Raw genomic sequence first — 23854 nt, 5'->3', positions numbered from 1 at the left:
CTGTCTTTTCGACTTCGCCGTCATCACGTGGATTTCTTTAACTTATACGTTTCTTTTTTTTTTGTCAAGGTTGAATTTATTTCAACGTTCAAGCTTCAAGGCTTGAAACAGAGTTCAAACAGAGTACAAACCAAAGTAGCACCAAAACCAACATCAGTAGATGCTAAATAAAAAGAGAACCTTCAGAAGAAGGATAACAATGAAACTAAAGAAAAGAAACTCCAAAGCCTGATCCTGAGATGGTGGAATTTCATCTTGCAGCAGGCGCACTGCACCTTCTGCAGTTTGAGAACGGATGATAGAGTTGAGCCACCGCGGACCACCACTAGCTATATAGGATTGATAACGGCCATCTTTGGTAACACTTATACATTTCTTTGTAGTTAAATTGGCTTCGCATCACAAAAACTCATTAAAGTCCCTTCTTTACATTTTAATCGCCATAGATGTCATGTCACCTTTACAAACTCTCTTTGTTTCTTGGCTTATATAAACACATACTCCAAATCTTTGATCCACACACTATCACGGCTATCAAAATGGCTAAGCGAAGCAGATCTTGAGGCTCAACCATTCTGACGACTTAGATATTATTATATTACTAATTTCATAAAGAGATTCAATACGAAGAAAAGAAGTAGGTTTAACCACTTATGATTTGATCTTCAATTCTTCAAAATCGTCATTCATTTTCATAAATTTCATTGTAGGACTGGTTCCTGATACATTAATACATATGTGTGGATATCTCTCACATCAGTGTATCCTTTTCAATTTGTTTATAAAAATTAGCGCATAAAGTTCAACTTTAATAAACTTTAGGCAATGCTTGCCTCTAAGAGATCAATGTAAGAGAATCAATTTACCATGTAAGAGAAAACATTTTTTTTGTCCAAGATAGCCGTTCAGAAGTTGTTCATCCAGAATTTTTCTATTACATGTGAATCTAAGAAATCACAACATAGAATATAGTATTGAAAATATATCAAAATTGTTTTAAACAAGAGTTGAACTGCTACATTTTCTTAAATATTATATAGACAAGTCCTAAAGAATCAATATCTCTGTTCGGCGTGTGAACGCTGCGGCAGCGACAGCGATCAAAAATACAGAAGGAATGGTGAATTTTTTTTGTTCGTGAAAGCCGCAGCGATCACTTTGACGTTAAGAAGAGGAGAAACCAAGAGCAATTGTGGAACGCCAGATAAAACAGCGTCAGACTCTGTAATTATTTGAGTCGCCAGCGGCAACTTCTGTTCCTATTCCACTCTCACCACCGTGATATTTTTTTATTAATTTCTTTGTTCTCCGTGTTTTTTTCTGGTCGCTAGTCTCTACCGCTGCGTTTACGTAACGAACTGGGCATGCAACATCTACAGACTACAACTAAACTCTGACAAAGATTGTTTTTTCTCACACAACCCAAAACAGAGAGCACAACATTTAAGACATGGTTGCTTCTGTCCTGTCTCATATAAAAACTATTGTTTGATGCATCAAATGAGAATTACACGAAATTTTCATATATATATATATTATACAAAGTGACACCATTGACATTACACTCAAATTTCAAACAAGCAAAAGCAACAAAACTGAAGCTGGACAAAACAGAACAATGCGAGCTACAATGCTAAAGGAAGGTGATCTAAATACAGCTTACTTCTTTAGAATCTGCCAAGTCAGGGCGAGCTACAATGCCATTCGAGCTTTTCTCACACCCGCCGGAACTTGGTTGACTGATCCCTTGGAAATGAGCAGCCTTGCTGTATCACACTTCTGCTCTGTACTAGGACCTTCTTTTGTGAATCCAGTAGCTCCCTCTACGCCAGAGTGGTTCCAATCGCTCCTAGACTTCTCAATCTCTCCTGTTCAAGCCTCGCAGATGCTGCGAATCCCAACTGGTGATGAAATAAGGTCAATGATATTCAAGCTCAACCCGAACAAGGCACCGGGACCAGATGGACTAACCTCAGGATTCTTCAAGGCCGCATGGAGCACAATAGGAGATGAGGTGATCACGTCCATCACTCACTTCTTCTACACTGGTTTCCTACCTTCTTCAGCAAATGCCACGATCCTCACTCTAGTCCCGAAGTTCCCTGGAGCATCGGAAATCACAGAGTTCAGACCAATCTCATGTTTGAACACAGTCTACAAAGTCATTTCCAGATTACTGGTAAAGAGACTAAAGCCCATTCTGCCTAAACTCATTCTGCCTAGTCAAACGGCTTTTGTCAAAGGAAGACTTCTACTGGAAAATACTATTCTTGTCAGCGAGCTAATAAATGGATATCATAAAAACAAAGGCTCGAAGAAGATTACCATCAAGGTAGATATAGCTAAGGCATTTGACACTCTGTCGTGGAACTTTCTTTTCTCATGTCTCCAAGGCTTGGGGATTCCGCACCAGATGCTTCACTGGCTGCATTCCTGTATCTGCACAACGAGTTTTATGGTGGGTTATAACGGTACAGTCAATGGGTATTTTAAGGGAACAAGAGGCCTTAGACAGGGAGATCCGCTGTCCCCATATCTGTTTGTCATAGCTATGAACTGCCTGTCCCATATGCTTAATGCAGCTGCAACTAACTCTAAGCTCAGATATCACTCTAATTGCAAGAAAGTTAAGTTGACTCACCTGTCTTTTGCTGACGATCTCCTAATCTTCATTGAAGGAAACATAGAATCTGTCCAGTGTGTGCTGCAAGTGCTCAGGGAGTTTGAAAATCGCTCTGGATTGGCTGTCAGTTTGCAAAAAACGAGTTTCTTTGCTTCAGGAATGACAGAAGAGGAGATCAATACCATTCAAGCGTCAACAGGGATGGCGTGTGGAAGCTTACCCTTCAGATACCTGGGAGTCCCTTTGAACTCGAGGAAACTGTCCTTAGCGAGCTGTGAGCCACTCCTCCATCAAATCAAGACCCGCTTCTCCTCCTGGTCAACAAAAACTTTGTCATTCTCGGGTAGACTAATGCTTATAAAAATGGTGATCGCGGGAATTACCACTTTCTGGTGTTCTTCGTTTGTGCTTCCAAAAGCTTGTGTTGTGAAGATCAACTCAATGTGTAGTGCCTTTCTGTGGAAAGGGAACCTCGACGCACATAGCACAGCGAGGGTGGCTTGGACTACGGTCTGTAAACCGAAGGAAGAAGGTGGATTAGGCGTTAAAGATCTACTAACATGGAATAAAGCTTGCTGTCTGCGACTGATCTGGCTCCTATTCTTTAGACCTGACTCTGTGTGGGTTTCCTGGTTCAAAGAAGTCATATTAAAAGGGTCCGTAAGCAACTTTTGGACCACAAACCCCTCCCAAAAATTCTCCTGGCTAGCAAACAAACTCCTCAAGTTAAGAAGTGTGGCTTACCCTTTAATTCACATTCAAATCCAAAATGGTGAGCATGGCCGGTTCTGGATTGATAATTGGAGTCCATTTGGGAAGCTCCAAGACTATTTGGAAGGAGGCAGATCAAGATTGGGGATCCCGCTAAAGGCAACTCTGGCTTTACTTTATCGCAATGGAACTTGGCAACTTCCTGCGGCAAGAACAGAGAATCAACTTCAGGTTCTGACTTTCATTACTACTATCAATTTCAATAGTCAGCCAGATCAATATGTATGGAAGATTAATGGGAAAAGCAGTGAGAAGTTCAGCACGGGTGAAGTTTATCAATACCTCAGAGGCGATGTAGAAGAAGTTAACTGGGCAAAGGTCATCTGGAGTCCTAGAAGTATACCCCGACAGAGTTTTCATGCTTGGCTGGTAGTCCAGAACAGGATCCCCACTCGCGACCGCTTGATCTCTTGGGGTCTCCAAGTACCATCACTTTGTCTTCTTTGTAACCAAACGGATGAATCGAGAGATCATCTTTACTGGGATTGTGGCTACGCTTTTGACTTGTGGAATCGAGTTGCGGGAAGATGTGGGATCGTACCACAAAGAAGTTGGGACAACTCCCTCAATCAGATGTTATCGCTCTCACCGGCGGCTTCGACTATGCGATCACTGACTCTCCTTGGGTGGCAGGCATGCATCTATTGGATTTGGAATGAGAGAAACAACCGCCTGCATGCAAATCAATTCCGATCACTTGATTCATTGTTCTCTATTATTGATCACCAGATAAGAAACAAAATACAGAGTTTCAGAGAAACTAACCCGAGGCGTTCTTCACAAATGATGCAGCGGTGGTTTGGGTAAAGAGGGATTGAATCATTAACTGGCTTCATGTCTTTTTCAGGCTCGGGGTCGGGAACCTTCCATTGTCGTCTGAAATCATCGCGTCTCATCACCATCTCTTCTCTCATTAACAGGCTTAGGACAAATGTGGGCTAAGGTCAAATTGTATGGGTTTGGGTTCTACTATATGAGTTTTAAATTGGGCTTCGGCTCTAACACTAGAGCCATTGGGCTTTTGTAATCTTTTGTTTCTTCTGTTTTTAATATAAGTAAGCCAGTTACAAAAAAAAAAAAAAAAAACAAAACAGAACAGAGCATAAACAGAGGAAGGCTCTCTTAACATATGGGAATGGGAGCTCCGTTCCATTCCTTGAGACAATCCATCAATGGATCAATAATCTTACCTTCACACATTGCAGTGAACACCTTATCAATTTGTTTATCCTTTTCAATTTGTTTATAAAAATTAGCGCATAAAGTTCAACTTTAATAAACTTTAGGCAATGCTTGCCTCTAAGAGATCAATGTAAGAGAATCAATTAACCATGTAAGAGAAAACATTTTTTTTGTCCAAAACATAAAACATAAACCAAAAACTAAAACAAAAGCTAGAAACATTCTAAGAGTTTTAGGAGGAGAAAACACTCTACCAATATATGCCGCCACCAGCCCCGGTGCATATATTGGTAGAGTCTAGTAGGAGTCATAGGAGGAGGCGTCATAGAGTTCCAATTAAAGAGAATTGGTCACAAGAAGAAGACATATCGTTATGGAAGAATGAAAAAGGAAAATACAAGAAAAGGTTCTTGACAAGTGAGACGTGGAGTTGTATCAGAGAGAAGCACCTATTATGTTCTTGGTCTTCGGTTGTGTGGTTCAAACATGCTACCCCGAAGTACTCCTTTGTGACTTGGATGGCGATGCGGGGTAGACTATCGACGGGAGATTGGAACATTAATGTTGATGCATCATGTGTTCTGTGCCAAGAACCATTGGAGACTGCAGATCATTTGTTTTTCAAGTGCCCTTACTCAGCGCATATTTGGGAAGCCTTAATGAAAGGGGTGATGGAGAGTCAATTCACTATGGAGTGGGAAACGATAACTAGTCTTCTCATGGAGGGTTCAAACTGGAGTGAGGTTAAAATCTTTGTATCAAGATACATACTGCAGTCGACAGTCATGCTATTTGGATGGAAAGGAACCGAAGGAAACACAATGAACTCCCGTCTCCAAGTGTGGTATTGACTAAGAGACTGGACAAGAACATGAGAAACAGATTCACCACTTTGCAAAGAAGAGGAGATAAGGAGTTGGCTGAAGGAATGACATTTTGGTTTGTCTCTAGATAGACTTGAAATTCTTTGAGTTCATAGATTAAAAAAGGAGGAGAGGTTTATAATCTTTAGCTTTGGTCACACATGATGTAAAACAGTCTTTTTTTCTTTGAATTAAATTTAACATTCAATTCAAAAAAAAAAGTGAAACCTCTATAAATTAATAATGTTTGGACAAAACCAAAACTATAATTTTTTATTAATTTAAAGAGATATTAATTTATCGATATACTAATTGAACCAAAAGCTCAATTTAGAACTATAAAATTATATTATTTTATACAGATTTTTAGTGTATATTAATTTATAGAGCATTAGTTTAAATAGGTTATAATGTATATAAGAATGCATCATCATAGCAAAATCAAAAGCAAAAGGAATAAAATTGAGAAAGCTGTTTTAAAAAGTCTAGAAGCACCATATTTTGTTCACTCTCTATATTGTAAGTATAGCAGAGTCCAATACATAATAAAAATCATTCAAACTTGAACACAAGGTGGCATGTATTAGAAGCCTTGAGCACACCATCCAATTTTTTGCGCGTCCTACATCTCTGTTTCAACTTGTCAAGCTGGCCCGGTTCAATGGGACCTGTAGAGAAAGTCGCATTCTTCAACCCTCTTGCATTCTTTAGAAGATACGTAGCCACTTCTTCTTCCTTTTCTCCTTTCCAATCGTATCTGCTCCACACAAATGTCTCTAGATGTGACAACAAACATTCAGGGACAGACTTTGGCTTATTCCATTCCCAGCCGAGAACATGATAGTCAGGATTAATCCAATATTTCTGTAACCAACGTGAAAAAGAGTAGTAGTCAATGTATATATCATCAGTATTAGACCATCAAAAATAGCTAGCTGAATAATAAAACAATAAAATTTCTTACACCAACGAGCTTCAGGACTTGTAGTTTCGGTGAATGTTCGAGCATCCACGTAAGTAGATCATACCAGCCTGGTTCATGCGTATATATCTGTAGATACACCAGTTGATAGAAGATACATCCAGTAGGAGGATATATAGTCTATCCATGAGACGAAATTAATAACTTATACAAATAATGAGATAACCAAAAAAAATGGAACATAAAAAAGTTACCATCGAAGTTGATACATTCAAGACAAGACGTCTGACTGAAACGAGAGATTCACTGATTACATTAGAAACTCTACCAATATATGCCACCACCAGCCCCGGTGCATTCAGAGAAAACTGTGGACATCCTAAGTATCCAATCTCTAAGTATTTCAAAGAAGGAGTATCTATCACATATCCAACGAACTCGTCCTCATCATTGTAATCATAAATCCTTAATATCTGCAAAGAAGGGACTTTGATAGTGAAAAATTTCACACTGTGTTCACAAGATCGTTCCACAACGAGTTCTTCAAGTCTAGGACAGCCAGATAAAAGGTTACAGATAGATTCATCGTTTGTGTAGAACGCATAAAAAAGATGCAGCGTTTTAAGAGACTTCATCGAACCCGGTGCAGGGATATCTACAAGAATAAGACTTCCGAGTTTCAAAGTCACTAGTGTATCACAAGTACACAAGCTACTCGTAAATATGAACTCGTCGACCTCGTATGGATAGATGAGAAATTCGAGTACCAATGTACGCAAATGTAGAGCAAACGCTGTTTTAATCCAATGTACAACATCTACTGCATCAGCTTTATCTGATCCAAAGCTGAGATGAAAACTATCTAGAACCTCAGGTTCATATGAAAGGAGAGACTTGTACACAGTCTCTGAAAATGTTTGGTGTTCACTCTGGTAGTCCTCAGAATTAAACTTCAGTTTTGGCACCGACTTCCAACGAGACTGCCATTCTTTAGACAAGACACTCGTTGACACGACAGTTTTTATTGGAACTAAAGAAAGGATTTTCAGAATCAAATTTTCATCCAGCTGACCGATATTCATCTCTTCAGCCATGACACTTCTCTTTGGAAAAAAAATTACTACAAAAAAAAATCAGAGAGAAAAATATATTGATTTAAGTGTTTCAGTTGGTATCAAAATTCAAAACTCTTTAAACAAAGAAATATACCTTTTTCAATGGTTGTTGCTAGTAAAATCCTTCAGATTAATGCACTGCTATTTGAAGATATTTTTACCCAAAAATTGGCTTGCACAAATCAAATCTAAACAAGTAAAAGACTCCAATTATTAAGATTTCATGTTGTCAATTGCAGATTTTTTTTTTCAGTTGGTGGTCTCTGGACATATAACATATTTAAGACGAACCATCGGTATCTAAGCAGAGAAAAAATTGGAAAAATCATTCATGGCTCTGATACCATAAAAAAAACTTAAAAAGGATGAAAAGATTTGAAGAAAATTATTTAGGATTTCTTTGTATTTATTTAGTTAGATTCGAGTAAATTGTTATATATATATATAAGTACAAAGAGGATATATGTCAATGCCAACTCAAGATTCATGATCTGAGGGTAAACCATATCTGTTTGCAATCTTCGTTTGATGACGTGTTTTACTCGTACTCGTTATACTAGTTTTGTGTGGATAAGATGTTATACTTTTGGTCAATGTAACCGTTGTAGATTTTAAAGAAAATAATCTAATTTTACATTCTTATTTATATAGTTAGATTCGAGTATATCGATTTATTAACAAAATAATATAGAAAGATGACATGTGTCAATTCCAATTCAAAGTTTATAATTCAAGAGTAAACCATAAATATTTTGAAATATGTGTTTGATGAGGTGTTTTTGTCGTACTCGTTGTACTAGTTTTGTATGGATAAAATTGTACTTTTGGTCAATATAACTATTATTAATGTTTATTGGGCTTTTATTTTTTTGGTTAACCCACTTTGCATTTCTGATGTTGAATTAGAATTTCTTGATAAAGTGGAGGATTTTGGTTATAGTGTTATTATAAAATTTCACATTCAAAGTGGGTGGATAATTCACCCCCAGTTTGAAACATAAAGAGATAAACTTGTGAGACTGTGTGGATTGTCCTTTTTAGACCATGAAATGATACGGAGCCAAGAAATATACATAAACCATCATCAATAGATCCTATTGCTTCCTACATCATGTCCAGTTATTATGGACTCCAAATGTTGAGTCTAAATCTGAAGAGAAGTAGAGTTTCATTTTCACCATACTTTTTATACAAAGAAGTACTTTTTCTAGAGAGAAAAGTCTTATATCAAAAGATGATGCATTTTATGACAAACAAAAATTGATGGAAACTTGTATATATCTTTAATGTGATATATTGAAGATTTCCTGCTTAGCTTCAAAAGTAGGTATGATCCGAGAAGAGGTCATCCTTATCTTAAGAAGTACTTGATTGAGCTTTTGAACTTTTGATCAATGTAGTTGTTGTTGAGTTTGTGTGAGTCATTAACTTGTTCGAGTTTTGTTTTTTTTTAGTTCTCCTTTTTATGTTGATTTAAATATTTTTGATTGACTAGAGGCCATTCTTTTTTTTGAATAAATGTTAAATTTTATTCATCCAAAAAACTGTTTTACATATGATGTAACTATGAGTTAGAATGATAAAGAAAGTATAAACTCCTCTTTACATATCATCTTGTTCCAAACCAAATTCTAAGGCCCTCCTCCATCTTTTGATCACCCTGGCGCCTAATGGTAGATAATCTGTTCGTCACAGTCTTATCAATTGTCTTTATCAACAGACTATATGGATGTTGCTGCTCTCCATGCCTTCTCTTATTTCTTTCCCGTTTAAACTAGATCACGTGCTGGTCAAACGTACCGATTTTCCGAAGAACATTTCTGCATGTCCATGTTTGATCTATATGGGAGAAAATACAACCTCTGGTTCTTGCTTTGAATCCGTCCAACCATTCCTACTTGGAGGAATATGAGTCAGGTTCACGGTCTCGAAGTCCTCCTGTAGTCTATGGAACAATTCAATTTTTGACGCGAATGCTGGCCAATCCATCGGGTTCGCAGTCATATCCAATAGATCTAATCAGTTTGTCTGGAACCGGATCGAGGTTATCCTCATGTCTCTCATGCATGGAGTTGCCCATAATAAAATTTCCATCTCTGAGAGGCTTCTGTTGCACACCCGTAATCCGAAAGATTCGAACCAATTTGATCTTTAAAACCCCACCCTAAGCCACTACATTGCTATTATCAATCAATGAAGTATCAATTTGGCAGGTACATATCGAAATATCCAAGGGGGCACTGTCTGAACCTCTGAAGTAGGAGGGTCCTCATGATCCTTGTCCTCTTCCTCTTTTTCGTTAGCTTTTCTCCAAGATTCCGCTTAAATGGATGCAAGTTGAAGAGTGTCAATTGGGAAAACATAGACTACATGTATTTTACTTATGGACTCGAACCAACCCGAACATGAAAGGGATCAAACCGAACTGAACATTATTAAATACCTAGTCGGACTAGTTAGGAACAACTGTCTAGGACTCGAAAGATCCGGACCCGATATGCACTAACCAAACCAGACCCCAAGATCCGAATGTCCAAATCTATCTACTTCTCCAAATTAAAGTTTAAAATAAATTATATTTTTGATTAATTTTGTTATTTGCATTTAGGTTGATTGTTACATTAGATATGTAAACATATTTTATCAATATTATGTATAACTCAATCTTATATATTAAAACAGAAGTCACAACCTTGATTCATGTGTGATTTTTTTTTTTAAAAATGAACATAATGGACCTATTCATAGAAATTCATACTATATTTTCATTCAGACTAATAATAAATATAATTTTTAAAATATTTTAATCATAGTATATTTTGATATCTTTTTATTTTAAATATAAATATATTTATTTTTAAATTCTAACAAAATCTGTTTAAAAAGATTTTTACAAGATCTTAATTTTTGAAATTATATTTAAATATTTTCACTAATTTCGAAATTAGTTTAAAATATTATTATACATTAATATATTCAGTTATATAAAATGAAAAATAAAAAAATCTATAATATTTTAGTTATTATATAATCATAATCAATGATATTAAATTATAATTATTATATTGAGCTACATATAATAAATTGTATTAAATTTATATATTATATATTTTATTTTCGTAATTATAAAATATTTATGTTCAAAAATAAAATCTAATATGTTGGTAAGATGGGTTAATATTATCAAACTATATAATACATGTATAAAAATTAATATGTATTTATTTAAAGTTAATAATATAAAATCTTTGTAACTACATTAATAATAATATATTTTCATTTTAAATATAATATATATTTATATATTATATTTTAAAAATTCTAATAAATCTGTTTAATATTTAAAAAATAACTTAATGTATTTTAAGTTATTGTTTAGAAATGAAAATAAATAAACTATATCCTATTTTATCTACTTTTATAGTCATGATCATGTTAAAATATAATTATTATACTAAAATAAATATGATAAAATTATATTCAATTGATAAATTTATAAATTTTATTTTCATAAATATAAACTATTTATTTAAAATATAATATGATGATAGAACGACTTAAAATTAACAAACTATATAATACATGTCTAAAAATTAACATATCTTACACTTTTATATATACAATAGTAAATTATCTAAAATGAATAAGCATAAAAATATTGGTAAAAAGAAATCCAGTTTTGAAATACGGGTCAGAATTTAGCATAAATTAAATACAAAATATTTTTTAAATATATTTTCTCATGAATCCCCTATATTAATTTGCTTAATCACTAAATGCAAATACAATAAAATAAATATATAATAAGAAGTGGCAAATACATAAGGTTTAAACAATTAATTAATTATAACATGTAAATTATAAAATTATTGTATTTGAAATAGTTATATAAATATTTAACTATATGATTATCATTAAAAATATATACCACTTATGTTCTAAAACAATAATTTATGTATAGAAAAGTGAAAACAAACACCCGTGCGGTTGCACGGATCAAAATCTAGTACATATTGTTTTAAGAACAAAACAGAAAAGATCTAAAATGTTCTATTCAAATTAAAATAAATGATTATTAAGATAATAATCTGAACTCTTATGCATATATATATACAAGAACTAAATTGTAACATTAATTAATATTTTTTTTTTTGCTAATTAATATGTTTCGAGTCATCTCATAATTTATATATAGAAAAATAAATAAAATATTATTATAAAATAGTATATTAATATTTTAGTTAGATCTTTGATTTTGGATATAAGAAACTGGATTAATTTAGTTACTAATTTTATAAGTATATTTAGTTATATATGTATATATATTCTTGCAATTTTGAATTAAAGTATAATTATTTTTTTATTTTAATTAAGACAAATCAAATTATTTTTATTTATCGTATTAGTTTTATTTATCGTATTAGTTTAGTTCTTCATTTATGTACAAGTATATTTTGTAATATTATAACAATTTGATATATGCTGTTTTTTAAAGAAATTATTAGAAAAAAATGATCTGTGATCAATATAACATTTCATAAATGAAAATTACTGATAAAATTTTGAAATCTAATGAGCACATATCGGTATTTACAATAATGAAAATACATCATAATTCTAAGTAATTATATAAATTAGATTTATTAAAAGGTAAAGTGAAAATTAATTTAAAATAAGCTAAAACATGAGAATTCCGATTTGTGAGGGTAATTTTACAAGGTTATATTAGGTTCTACAAACATAAAGCAAAATAAATCAGACTAATATTAGGCTAAAAGGAAATTTAATATTTTATAATATTTTGTTCACTAAAGGTATCTATATTCTACAGTTGTGCTATTTTAAAATATTTATATAATTATTAGATAAAAATATGCTAATAGTAAAAAGTGTTTTAGTTTCCTTTTTTAACATTAAAAGAAATACCAAATTTTATTTTTGTGATTGTTTATACAAATCATATTATATACGTTAATTAAATTTTGTAGATACTATTTTATTTTGTTTAAATTATAATATATTTATAGTCAACTAAAAAGTATGCAAAAAATAAATAAAACATCTCCATATTACTATTTATAATTCATTTTTAGTCAATTAAAATATTTTAATTTTCTGTTATTTGATTTTTTTATGTAATCTTGTAAGAAAATATATAGATATATAGAAAATATTTTTATTACTTTGAAAATATATTTTAAAATGCTTAAAAATATGTTTTAAAGGGAAGATATTTATTTTCTTAATATCAAGACTATTTTTATTTATCTTCTTTTTTTATGAAATCACTTATATAAAAATATATTCTCGTTTCATTTAAGAAAAATAAAGATATAAACAAAATATTTTTATTACTTTGGAATATATATATATATATATATATATATATAATGTTGCTTAAAATTATTTTTAATATATCTTAATGTTTTTCTTAATATCAAGATTGTTTTTGTGAATTTTCCTTTTTATTAAATCAAATATATATATATGTATTAAAATTTTTATAAATGATTCTGTCTTATTATATATGTTTTTAAAAAAAAAAAAGAAAAGGAATGTAAATTTAAAATTTATGAAATAAATTTTTGTAGTGATGGTATTTAGATACAATATTTTTCAATCCATTAAGAGTATCTTTTCATTGTAATAATTTACGTGAGCACGACACATATGAAACTGCTTTTTCAAATAATATTATAGAGATATTTTGATAATGTTGTCAATCTTCAATATAATATACTCTCCGTTTCATTTTAATTGATGTTTAGAAAAAACAAATTATTTCAGATTAGATAATGTTTTCAATTATTTTGCAAGAAGTTAATGTGATTTGTTGTTTGTGATTAATCATAAAACATAAATATTCAATTTATTTCAAAAAGAATGGAAAGAAAATATATAAGAATGCATCATCATAGCAAAATCAAAAGCAAAAGGAATAAAATTGAGAAAGTTGTTTTAAAAGTCTAAAACGATAACCGATTAAACTAGAAGCGCCATATTTTGTTCACTCTCTATATTGTAAGTATAGCAGAGTCCAATACATAATTAAAATCATTCAAACTTGAACACAAGGTGGCATGTATTAGAAGCCTTGAGCACACCATCCAATTTTTTGCGTGTCCTACGTCTCTGTTTCAACTTGTCAAGCTGGCCCGGTTCAATGGGACCTGTAGAGAAAGTCGCATTCTTCAACCCTCTTGCATTCTTTAGAAGATATATAGCCACTTCTTCTTCCTTTTCTCCTTTCCAATCGTATCTTCTCCACACAAATGTCTCTAGATGTGACAACAAACATTCAGGGACAGACTTTGGCTTATTCCATTCCCAGCCGAGAACATGATAGTCAGGACTAATCCTATATTTCTGTAACCAACGTGAAAAAGAGTAGTAGTCAATGTATATATCATCAGTATTAGACCATCAAAAATAGCTAGCTGAATAATAAAACAATAAAATTTCTTACACCAACGAGCTTCAGGACTTGTAGTTTCGGTGAATGTTCGAGCATCCACGTAAGTAGATCATACCAGCCTGGTTCATTCGTATATATCTGTAGATTGATAGAAGATACATCCAGTAGGAGGATATATAGTCTATCCATGAGACGAAATTAATAACTTATACAAATAATGAGATAACCAAAAAAAAAAAAATGGAACATAAAAAAGTTACCATCGAAGTTGATACATTCAAGACAAGACGTCTGACTGAAACGAGAAATTCACTGATTACATTAGAAACTTTACCAATATATGCCGCCACCAGCCCCGGTGCATATATTGGTAGAGTTTTAATTAACCATGTAAGAGAAAACATTTTCTTTGTCCAAGATAGCCGTTCAGAAGTTGTTCATCCAGAATTTTTCTATTACATGTGAATCTAAAAAATCACAACATAGAATATAGTATTGACAATATATCAAAAATGTTTTAAACAAGAGTTGAACTGCTACGTTTTCTTAAATATTATATAGACAAGTCCTAAAGAATTAATATCAACTAAACCTAATTAGTTTCACCAATAATACATCATCTTCATGCGAGAGTTGCTGCGGTAAGGTTTCCTGGGGATTCAAGAAAAAAAAATGAAGCCATACCTAAAGATGTTCTAAGAGGACATTTGGTAGTGTATGTAGCTGATGATTACAAGAGATTGTGATAAAGATGTATATGCTTAAACATCCAATCTTCAAGGCATTGCTTGATCAAGCTCAAGATGCTTATATATGATTTCAGTTCTGGCCTATTAAGATTATGGATTCAATGCGATGAGAACACTTTCCTCGATGTTGTTTGTTGCAGGGCGCTCCTCAGCATCGAAGGAACTGCACTGGCATGCACTTGTAAGAATGGAGATATATTCTTTTGATTTTGATTCATATCTCTCTGAATCTATGTTTCCAGAGAAAATTAATGTTCATTTAGATAAAGTTGTACACTAATTAAGTAAAAGTTTGTTCATAAGTATGATCCATAATATGATAAGTATAAGCAAGAGTCGCTGAACATGCAACATCTACAGACTACAACTAAACTCTGACAAAGATTGTTTTTTCTCACACAACTCAAGACAGAGAGCACAACATTTAAGATATGGTTGCTTCTGTTCTGTCTCATATAAAAACTATTGTTTGATGCATCAAATGAGAATTACACGTAATTTTCATATATATATTATACAAAGTGACACCATTCACATTACACTCAAATTTCAAACAAGCAAAAGCAACAAAACTGAAGCTGGACAAAACACAACAGAGCATAACAGATTAACAGAGGAAGGCTCTCTTAACAGATGGGAATGGGAGCTCCGTTCCATTCCTTGAGACAATCCATCAATGGGTCAATAATCTTACCTTCACACATTGCAGTGAACACCTTATCAAACTCCTCTCCCGGAGAGACAACCTTTTCTCCGGTCAGCAACTTCGTCCCGAGCTCTTCCCTCACAAACTTATATAATGGATAAGACCGACACTCCTTAATCCTGTTCGGAATCGCCGCCGTTCCATTACCGTAAGCCTCTCTAGTCGCATCCACTTCCTTAGGAAGCACCATCTTAAGCTCCTCCTCAAAAGCTCCAATCTTTTGAAAGATCGAAGTCACTGCGTTCTTCTCAGTCTCACCATTGGATAACGCGTGATCAACGATAACTTGTCTTAGCTTCTGCATCAATGGGTAAGTAGCGCTACAAGGATCGTCCACATATGTAAACACTTGTTCACGATCAACGACCTTAAGCAAGTCTTTCTCGCAGAACCGCGATGGATGCAACTCCCCGTTGACTCCAGTAGTCAACACTTTCTTCGCCACTTGAGAAACCGTGTTCTTCACGGTCTGTCTCAGATTCTCCTCAAGATGTCTCAAATCAACAGCTTGACAAATCGCTACGAGGAACGTGGTAGACATGAGCTTGAGAATGTCAACAGCTTCTGACGTCTTACGAGACGAGATGAGTCCTAAAGAGTTAACATCTTGGTTATGTTGCTCAGCTGATTGAACATGGCTAGTAACCGGATTCGCAAGGTACTGAAGCTCAGAGCAGTAAGAAGCCATAGCGATCTCCGCTCCTTTGAATCCGTAATCCAAGCTTGGGTTGTTGGAAGCCGTTAGATTCGAAGGAAGACCGTTGTTGTAGAAGTCGTTAACAAGCTCCGAGAATTGAGCGAACATGAGCTTCCCAATAGCTGCAACCGCTAAACGTGTGTTGTCCATAGAGACTCCTATCGGAGTCCCCTGGAAGTTACCACCGTGAATCGCTTTGTTCCTCGAAACGTCGATTAACGGATTATCATTAACGGAGTTGATCTCACGCTCGATTGACTTCGTGGCGTGACGGATCACTTCGATCTGAGGGCCTAGCCACTGAGGAGACGTGCGGAGCGCGTAACGGTCTTGTTTCGGTTTTTGTAACGGATCCATCTCGTGGAGCTTTGCCGCTAGCTTCATGTACGAGCTTCCGTCGAGGATGTGCTCCATGATCGCCGCCGCCTCGATTTGTCCGGGGTGGTGTTTGAGTCGGTGAGTCAAATGATCGGTGAACTCCGGCTTCCCGCTCATCACCTCCGCGAAGATCGCGGATAAAACCTCGGCGAGGACCGATTGAACATTCGCTTCGAAGAGAACCATCGACGCCATGCCGGATCCAACCGCCGTGCCGTTGACGAGCGCTAAGCCTTCCTTAGGCTGTAGATCGAAGAATCCGGAAGTGATTCCCGCTTTCTTGAAGGCTTCCTCGGCGGTTAGGGATTCGCCGTTGGGACCGGTGGCTTTGGAGTTTGGACGGCCGGTGAGGAGACCGGCGATGTAGGAGAGGGGGACGAGATCGCCGGAGGCGGTTATGGTTCCACGGAGGGGGAGAGACGGAGAGATGTTGTGGTTGAGGAGGCTGGTGATCGCTTCGAGGATTTCGAATCGGATCCCGGAGTATCCTTGGAGGAGTGTGTTGACTCGGACGAGCATGGCGGCTCTCGTGGCGGATTCCGGTAGCGTGTGACATGTCTCCTTCGTGTTCCCGAATATTCCGGCGTTCAAAAACCTGAAACGTAACGAACAATATTTCATTAAAAACTATATAATAAAATAAACTAAAGTCGGACCTCGACCCGACCCGATATACTGACCCGGCGTGTTTCCCATGCAACAAAAATCCTCGTGAGTATATTCAGTGACAATTAGACCGCACCAAACAATCACTGCCAATTTTCCACTTAATCCACTAAATTATAATATCTCTAATTCCAACCCCAAAATTTTATTTTTTAAAAAAAAATTAGAAAATAAAATAATGTTTGATCACATTCCTTGCATGCTCTAGTCAATTTTACTCACAATCTTAAATTTTAATTAATTACCTGATGAGTTCGGTTTGCAAAGCGGTGCCGTTTTTTGTTCTCCGGTGAGAGGTAGCTCCAAACCCGGTGGTTACACCGTAACTGTCAGTACCTTTACCCATACTCTCCATGACCCAATCGCTGCTAGCTTTCACGCCGGCTCTCGAAGCCTCCGCTAGCTCAACCTTAACGCCACCGCCTACGTTCGAGATCGCCGCGACTTGTCCGATCGTCAGTGTTTCTCCGCCGAGATTCACCACCGGTTTACGGTAATCCTCAACCATCCTCTTCACCTCATCCAAATGACTCCCTTTCATCTGCTCGGCCGCAGCACCCCAATTCAACGGATCCGCCGCCACCGTCACTTTAGTCTTCTCTAGTCCGCCGCACAACAACATGGCTTCGGTTTTGCCGTTTTGGTGAACTGATCCGTTGATCTGATCCATTGGTTTTTGAGTTAGTGTTTGATAAATAGGAACAGATCTTTTGAGTTGTTGGTGAAGGATGAAAGAGAGGAGAGCTTTTGAAATGTTGGTGAAGGAGTTTGGTTTTGTGTTCCTGAGGAAGAAGAGAATGAGGAGAGTGGTTTATATAAGGACACGATGTGGTGGTGTTTGATGTTAGGTAAGTACAAGAGAACAAGTTTTTTTTTTTAATTATGTAATAATAATAAAAGCATAAACTGAAAATGAGAATTGAGGGGTGGGTGGAGAGTTTCATGATGACCGTTGGATGGCTTATGATTATCTAACGGTTAAGAATAGAGAACGTGATTTTGATTTGAGCCGCAAAAAGTCTATTTGGAAAAGGTGGTCGCGGCTGGTGGGTGAAGGGAAATAGCGTTTTGCGGTTGGTGAGAGTTTACGAGTGATTATGGTTTGGGAGTAGGTGTGTAAGAACGTAGTAGAGTCAATTTCAACGTCCATACCGTATAACAAACACTTCAAGGATAATAAGATCATCTTTAACCTTAAGAACTTAATTTTTTTAATTTTTTCTGTCTGATTAAAAAAAAAATTAAAAACTAACCAATTCTGGACCGTCACGTATTAATGGGGTCTGAGAACAGTGTAAGAACCAACCTCTTAGAAAAGAGATTTAGGAGCTAACTCTTAAGTTTTATGTGGGTTCTACCTCTTAAAAACCCTCGTAAGAGACGAGGATAATTATACTCTAAGAGATTTTTAGTAGTTTTTTTACATTTTTCGTCTCATTTGATACAATTTGTTATGTCTCAGCATGTATTCATGACCAGTCTTTAGCACAGAGAAAAACATTCATTTCAGTTTCAGAAATTTAAATAATGTTTAAACCATTTAACTTCTAAAATTAATAAAGAAGAATTTACGTATAAATTATCAAATGTCAATCCATAATTGTTTTAGGACCTATAAATTTCGGTGTTGGCTATGCCCCATACTACGAGTGTAATTTTAAAAAATATAGAGATAGTCAACAAATCATAATCGTATTGCGATACTGTTCATTAGATAACCATTTTACGAAACGTCAAATACATCTTACATTTTTTTGCAAAGAAAATATATTTTGCATTTGACATGATGATGACTTAAAAGAACCAAATCAAAATCAACGCTACTTAAAAATTTCTCAAAAAAATATTATAATACCCCACTAAATAGTCAAAATCGACCCAAACCTGCATGAATTATTTTCTACTATATATTTTATTTTTACTATACTTTTTATGTGGGTTAGATACTAAACATTTTGACCTCATAACAAATATTTAAGTCGTTTGGATTAAGTTAATGATATCACAAGATTTGTACAAGACGGCGTTTGACTTTAATTAAAATATCATATTCTTTTTCTGTCAGCATTAAAATATCATATTCGTTATGATGATTTGTGAAGTGCTATGAGTACATATAACTCTATAAGTGCTTTTGTTTTAACAAACTATATAAGTACTTTTTAATCCCGTTAGTTATATTGTTTTTTGATAATTCAGTGCATCATAGAGATACAAACTAAATAAATTTTATAGAATAAATAAAGAAATAAGAAAATAAATAATTGTATTGAATAAACGTGAATGAATAATATATATATATATACACAATATACCGTTATTATTTATTTGTATATTGCCGGGCTTTCCTTCGGTTATGTTGCCGTTCATTTCAGTATGTAAAAGACGGTTTGGATCATGATGGTTTAGTTGTAGGTGATGACTGATGACTTATTTGTTATAAACGATTTGCCAAATTTTCTATCACTAATCCGACAATTAATAGATAAACTCGAAAAAAATTCATTAACGTGTCTGCAAAAGGAAAACACTGCTTTGTCAAAAAATAAAAATAAAGTTAAACTCTGCAGATAATTGTGCACTAGCTGATTTTCCCCTAAATAGTAACAAATAAATATATTATAAAATTAATATCTTATATATTAAAATAGAAGTCACAACTTTGACTCATGTGTGATTTTAAAAAAAAATGGACATAATGGACCTATTGCTAGAAAATCATGTTACATTTAATTTATAATATTATCATTATTATAGATCTAAATAACCCACTTTCTAGATTATAGGAACTAAATAATATGTCTACTACATTATAGGGAACTAAATAATTATCAATCTTTTTCTAGCAAAAAAAAAACGTGATCTGAAAACAACCAATTCAATAAAAAAATATACGATAAAATTATATTAGTATATACCAATATAGAATTGAAAACAAAATGTTTATATAAAAATAAACACACGCGCGGTTGCGCGGATCGAGATCTAGTTTTAATTTAAATTTAAATTATTTTGTAGTTTATACGTAGATTTATTTTAAATAATATTATATTATTTTAATTAGACATGAAATTTGGATATATAATTTCTTGTCAATTTCGCTATAACTTAGGATATATTGAATTCTATTTTTTTTGTTACGCTTATTGAATTTTATTACTTCTCCAATTTTAACCATAATATTTTTTGTACTGAAAAACATATCAATAGTAGAAATTGTAAAATATTTTTAGTTCATCAATTTTATTTTAGTATATGTTATTTAACTTAATATTTGTAATAATCTGAGAAAATAGACTAATATAAATAAATATTTTTCTTAAACATTAAAATATACTATGTTGTTTAATATTATGATTTAAAAATATGATTATTTTTAACATCAAAACTGTTTTTTGTATACATTCATAGATATTCTTTCATAGTTTGGTTGGCTCTAAAAGACAAATTATCTACAGGGATTTGTATGAGATAGTGGGTTATTATCCAAGGTTGTGTATTTTGTGAAGAGTGAGATAAGAGTAGAGATCACTTCTATTTGCTTGTCCCTACACTTACACAATATGGACGATTTTTGTGGCGAAGCTACTTAGGGCTACTCCAGATTGGCCAGACACTGTTTCATTGCTGTTGCGCCCAACCCGTGTTCGTTTTGACTCCATCCTCCTCAAGCTTTTCTAATCTGGAAGGAAAGAAACTCTAGAAGGCATCAAAGGGCATGTTTAAACACATGTACCTTAGTTCGTTCCATTGAAAAGATGATCCGTAACAGAGTTGTTTCTCTGAATTATCGTGGCACACATAGGCTGGAGGGGCTGTTGCATAGATGGTTTGAAGTATACTCTACGTGATGGACCTGCTTTTTTTCTTGTTTTCTTTGGTTTCTATAGGATTTTGGAGTTATAACTTTATATTGTTTACCATAGGTAAATACATATCATTCTTTTGATTAATAAATATAAAATTTAAAAATACTGTTTTTTTGTAAATTACTTTTTTTTATGAAATTACATCATATTTTTATAATACTATTTAAGAAGTCAGTTTTTAGATGTCCTTCTCACGTTGATTGTTCGAAAATTTGAATACAATGACAACCCCTTAATGAATTAAATTAATTATTAAAATATTATTATTAATATCTTTTATTTAACTTTATTTTGTTAACATTTATTTTGAGATCACTTAATTATCAAAACAAAACTCAATATTAAAAGAAGTATATTTAAGATAAATATATGTGTATCTATATATAACAATTTTGAATTTCTTCTTATATAAATAGAAAAGGAAATTAATAAAAAGTTAATATAGTGTTAGATAAATAACTTTGATTAAAATGAAAATTATTCACTTCAATTAATAACTTTTAATGTAGTGTTATATTTTAAATAATGAAATTTTAGATTGGTCTTAAAAAATATATATTTTCAATTTCGGAAGTTTTTTAGTTTATAAATTTTATCTTGGATTTATGCGTTTTGAGAAATTCAGAAATCCCCAATAATAAACCAAAATATATACAAAACAATAATTAAAATAAACAAACAAATGATAAGAAACTAACAACACCAAATTAAAATCACATTATAATTTTAAAAACAAATACTATTGTAAATTTCAATATTTTTCAAAATCAAATACGTTAAAAATCACAATTCAATAACTCATAAACAACGAAATTTAACTAAAAAAAATAAAAAATATTAAACTAAATAAAACAAAAAATAAATATTAATAAACTATTTCAGTTTAGTATTTTTCGTAAATATCTATTCCCGCGTATAAACATAGGTGAATCAAATATGATTTCATAAAATATCTTATATTTCCCTTTGTTAAATAAAATTTTCGTTTTTAATATATAAATATTTATTTTTTTATTATATATGTTATTTGGAAAATATAAAAAACTAAAATTAAAATTTTAGTTGGCATAAATTATTTACTAGTTTTTAATAACAACAATTAATATAATATTTTAATTCATTAGTGATGTCTATGTAATTAATCAACTTAAAAATTAATATAAAACACGTAAGAAACTAACTTTTCAAATAATATTATAAAATATATACCTACCATGTCATTTTCCATGAAGGAGAAAATAACATATTGTACTCTAAAAAAACCTAGAGTACTCTCGTTGTGAAATTTCATTTCTATTTATGTAGAATTAAATATCTCTGGGAGCATAAATTTTTGTTTTGTTTGCTAGCTATATCTCTATAGAGAATAACATTCAAACGTGAATGTTAGTGTCAAAGTGTTTTACTACCCGAATGATTGTGGTCAAGTGGTAGATGAGATTTGGATAAAACTATAACACTTTTTTTACAGGGTTTGAGTCTTCTTTGAAATAAAGTTATAATTATGTGGGAAGTTTTGGTTTACCTTTGGCTGGTAACATGCGGTCCAGCTACTCTCTAGCATTAGTCGATATTTTAAACTCGGATCAAACAGTGCGATAACTAGTCCATTTTATAACAATAAGTGTGTTCTTTTCGGGACCAACCGGATCAACCGATATAACATATAGAAATGAGCGATTTACTCCATCCGATATGGTCAGATCCTAATCCTAAAACGTTTGTTGGTCCTGTTATTGTACATAACTATATTTAGCGTACTCAGTAAACTACCTCAGAAAAAAACTCTGATGAAAAATACGAGAGATCATAGATCATACATATTTAAGTTAATTTTGATCTGACTTTTAGTTGCGATTTACTCCATCCGATATGGTCAGATCCTAATCCTAAAACGTTTGTTGGTCCTGTTATTGTACATAACTATATTTAGCGTACTCAGTAAACTACCTCAGAAAAAAACTCTGATGAAAAATCCGAGAGATCATAGATCATACATATTTAAGTTAATTTTGATCTGACTTTTAGTTGCGCAGAAAAAAAATAAATTATTATGTAGACAGGTGGAAAAAGGAATTTTGATGCCATATAATAGCATTGTTTTTTTTTTTTGAGAAAGAGCATTCAGTTTTAAAAAAAATTACAAGATGTGATTTGTTAGATCACATTGTTTGAGAAAGTTGGGTGCATAAAATAAGCAATGGAAGAGCTGTTAAACCAAGAACGTGGTAATACTCTTTAGTTTGACCAAAATAAGAAGGATACTTATGCAGTTGATTTAGGAATCTCGACCCCTTCGGCTTCGTTTCCCTCTTCCACGCACTGTCATCCATTCCATTCCTTGGAACTTTTGCGTAGGCTTGATCAACCTACCTTGTCTTGTCACACTTCCAAATTCATCATTTGCTCCGCAATATGGAAATCACTCTCCATACCACAACCTCTTGGTTGGACTCGGTTGCTTGAAAGGTCATGGTTAAAGGATCAATTCATGAGTGCGTAATACCCTCATTGAAGATAATATCTGATGAAACACCTTCCATAATCTGTAGAGAAGTCTGAGCTGTTGAAGAACCTGCTAGTGTGGAGGCTGAAATAGATGTGGCATCCGGAGATGAATGACTGAAAATAGTATAGCTATCCTTTTGAGAAGTAGATATCTGAAGACCCAAAGTAGCTGCTAATGGAGGTAAATTCTACTGAGAGTTTGAGCATGTAGCTATTGTTACCGGAGAGTGTTTGAAGCAGCTTGGTGGCGTTGAATGATCCTTCAGCTCAACACCATCTTGTGTTTCCGTTCCTGACTTTTCAACTTGGACCATCTCTTCTTGGTCAGATGCAACCGTGAACTGAGCATGTTCCTTTTCAGTTTCAACCCTGGCGCTTCATTAAACTGAT

General features: G+C 33.4%; 2 protein-coding genes across 3 annotated transcripts; both read right to left on the bottom strand.

Moving 5' to 3' along the window:
- Nucleotides 1-1507: 1507 nt before the first annotated feature.
- On the bottom strand, nucleotides 1508-17949 carry LOC103863433 (phenylalanine ammonia-lyase 2). 2 transcript variants are annotated; one of them, XM_033289909.1, is made up of 4 exons: nucleotides 17333-17949; nucleotides 15357-17016; nucleotides 4493-4606; nucleotides 1508-1618 (listed from the first exon to the last, which is right to left on the bottom strand). In XM_033289909.1, exons 1-3 carry the CDS (start codon nucleotides 17755-17757, stop codon nucleotides 4517-4519), a joined length of 2175 nt encoding a protein of 724 aa, XP_033145800.1. In that variant the 5' UTR covers nucleotides 17758-17949; the 3' UTR covers nucleotides 1508-1618; nucleotides 4493-4516. The 2 variants fall into 2 exon arrangements, with proteins under 2 accessions (XP_033145800.1, XP_033145799.1); XM_033289908.1 differs by lacking the exons at nucleotides 1508-1618; nucleotides 4493-4606 and having other exon boundaries at nucleotides 15092-17016; nucleotides 17333-17944.
- Nucleotides 4893-10199, bottom strand: LOC117133510 (F-box/FBD/LRR-repeat protein At3g52680-like). The gene is made up of 4 exons (XM_033289910.1): nucleotides 7571-10199; nucleotides 6616-7481; nucleotides 6404-6541; nucleotides 4893-6303 (listed from the first exon to the last, which is right to left on the bottom strand). Exons 2-4 carry the CDS (start codon nucleotides 7453-7455, stop codon nucleotides 5992-5994), a joined length of 1290 nt encoding a protein of 429 aa, XP_033145801.1. The 5' UTR covers nucleotides 7456-7481; nucleotides 7571-10199; the 3' UTR covers nucleotides 4893-5991.
- Nucleotides 17950-23854: the final 5905 nt, after the last annotated feature.

This window comes from Brassica rapa, chromosome A04, assembly GCF_000309985.2.
Source record: "Brassica rapa cultivar Chiifu-401-42 chromosome A04, CAAS_Brap_v3.01, whole genome shotgun sequence".
Lineage (NCBI taxonomy): Eukaryota > Viridiplantae > Streptophyta > Magnoliopsida > Brassicales > Brassicaceae > Brassica > Brassica rapa.
The sequence above is the reverse complement of the archived record's forward strand: the minus strand, read 5'-3'. Positions and strand labels throughout refer to the sequence as shown.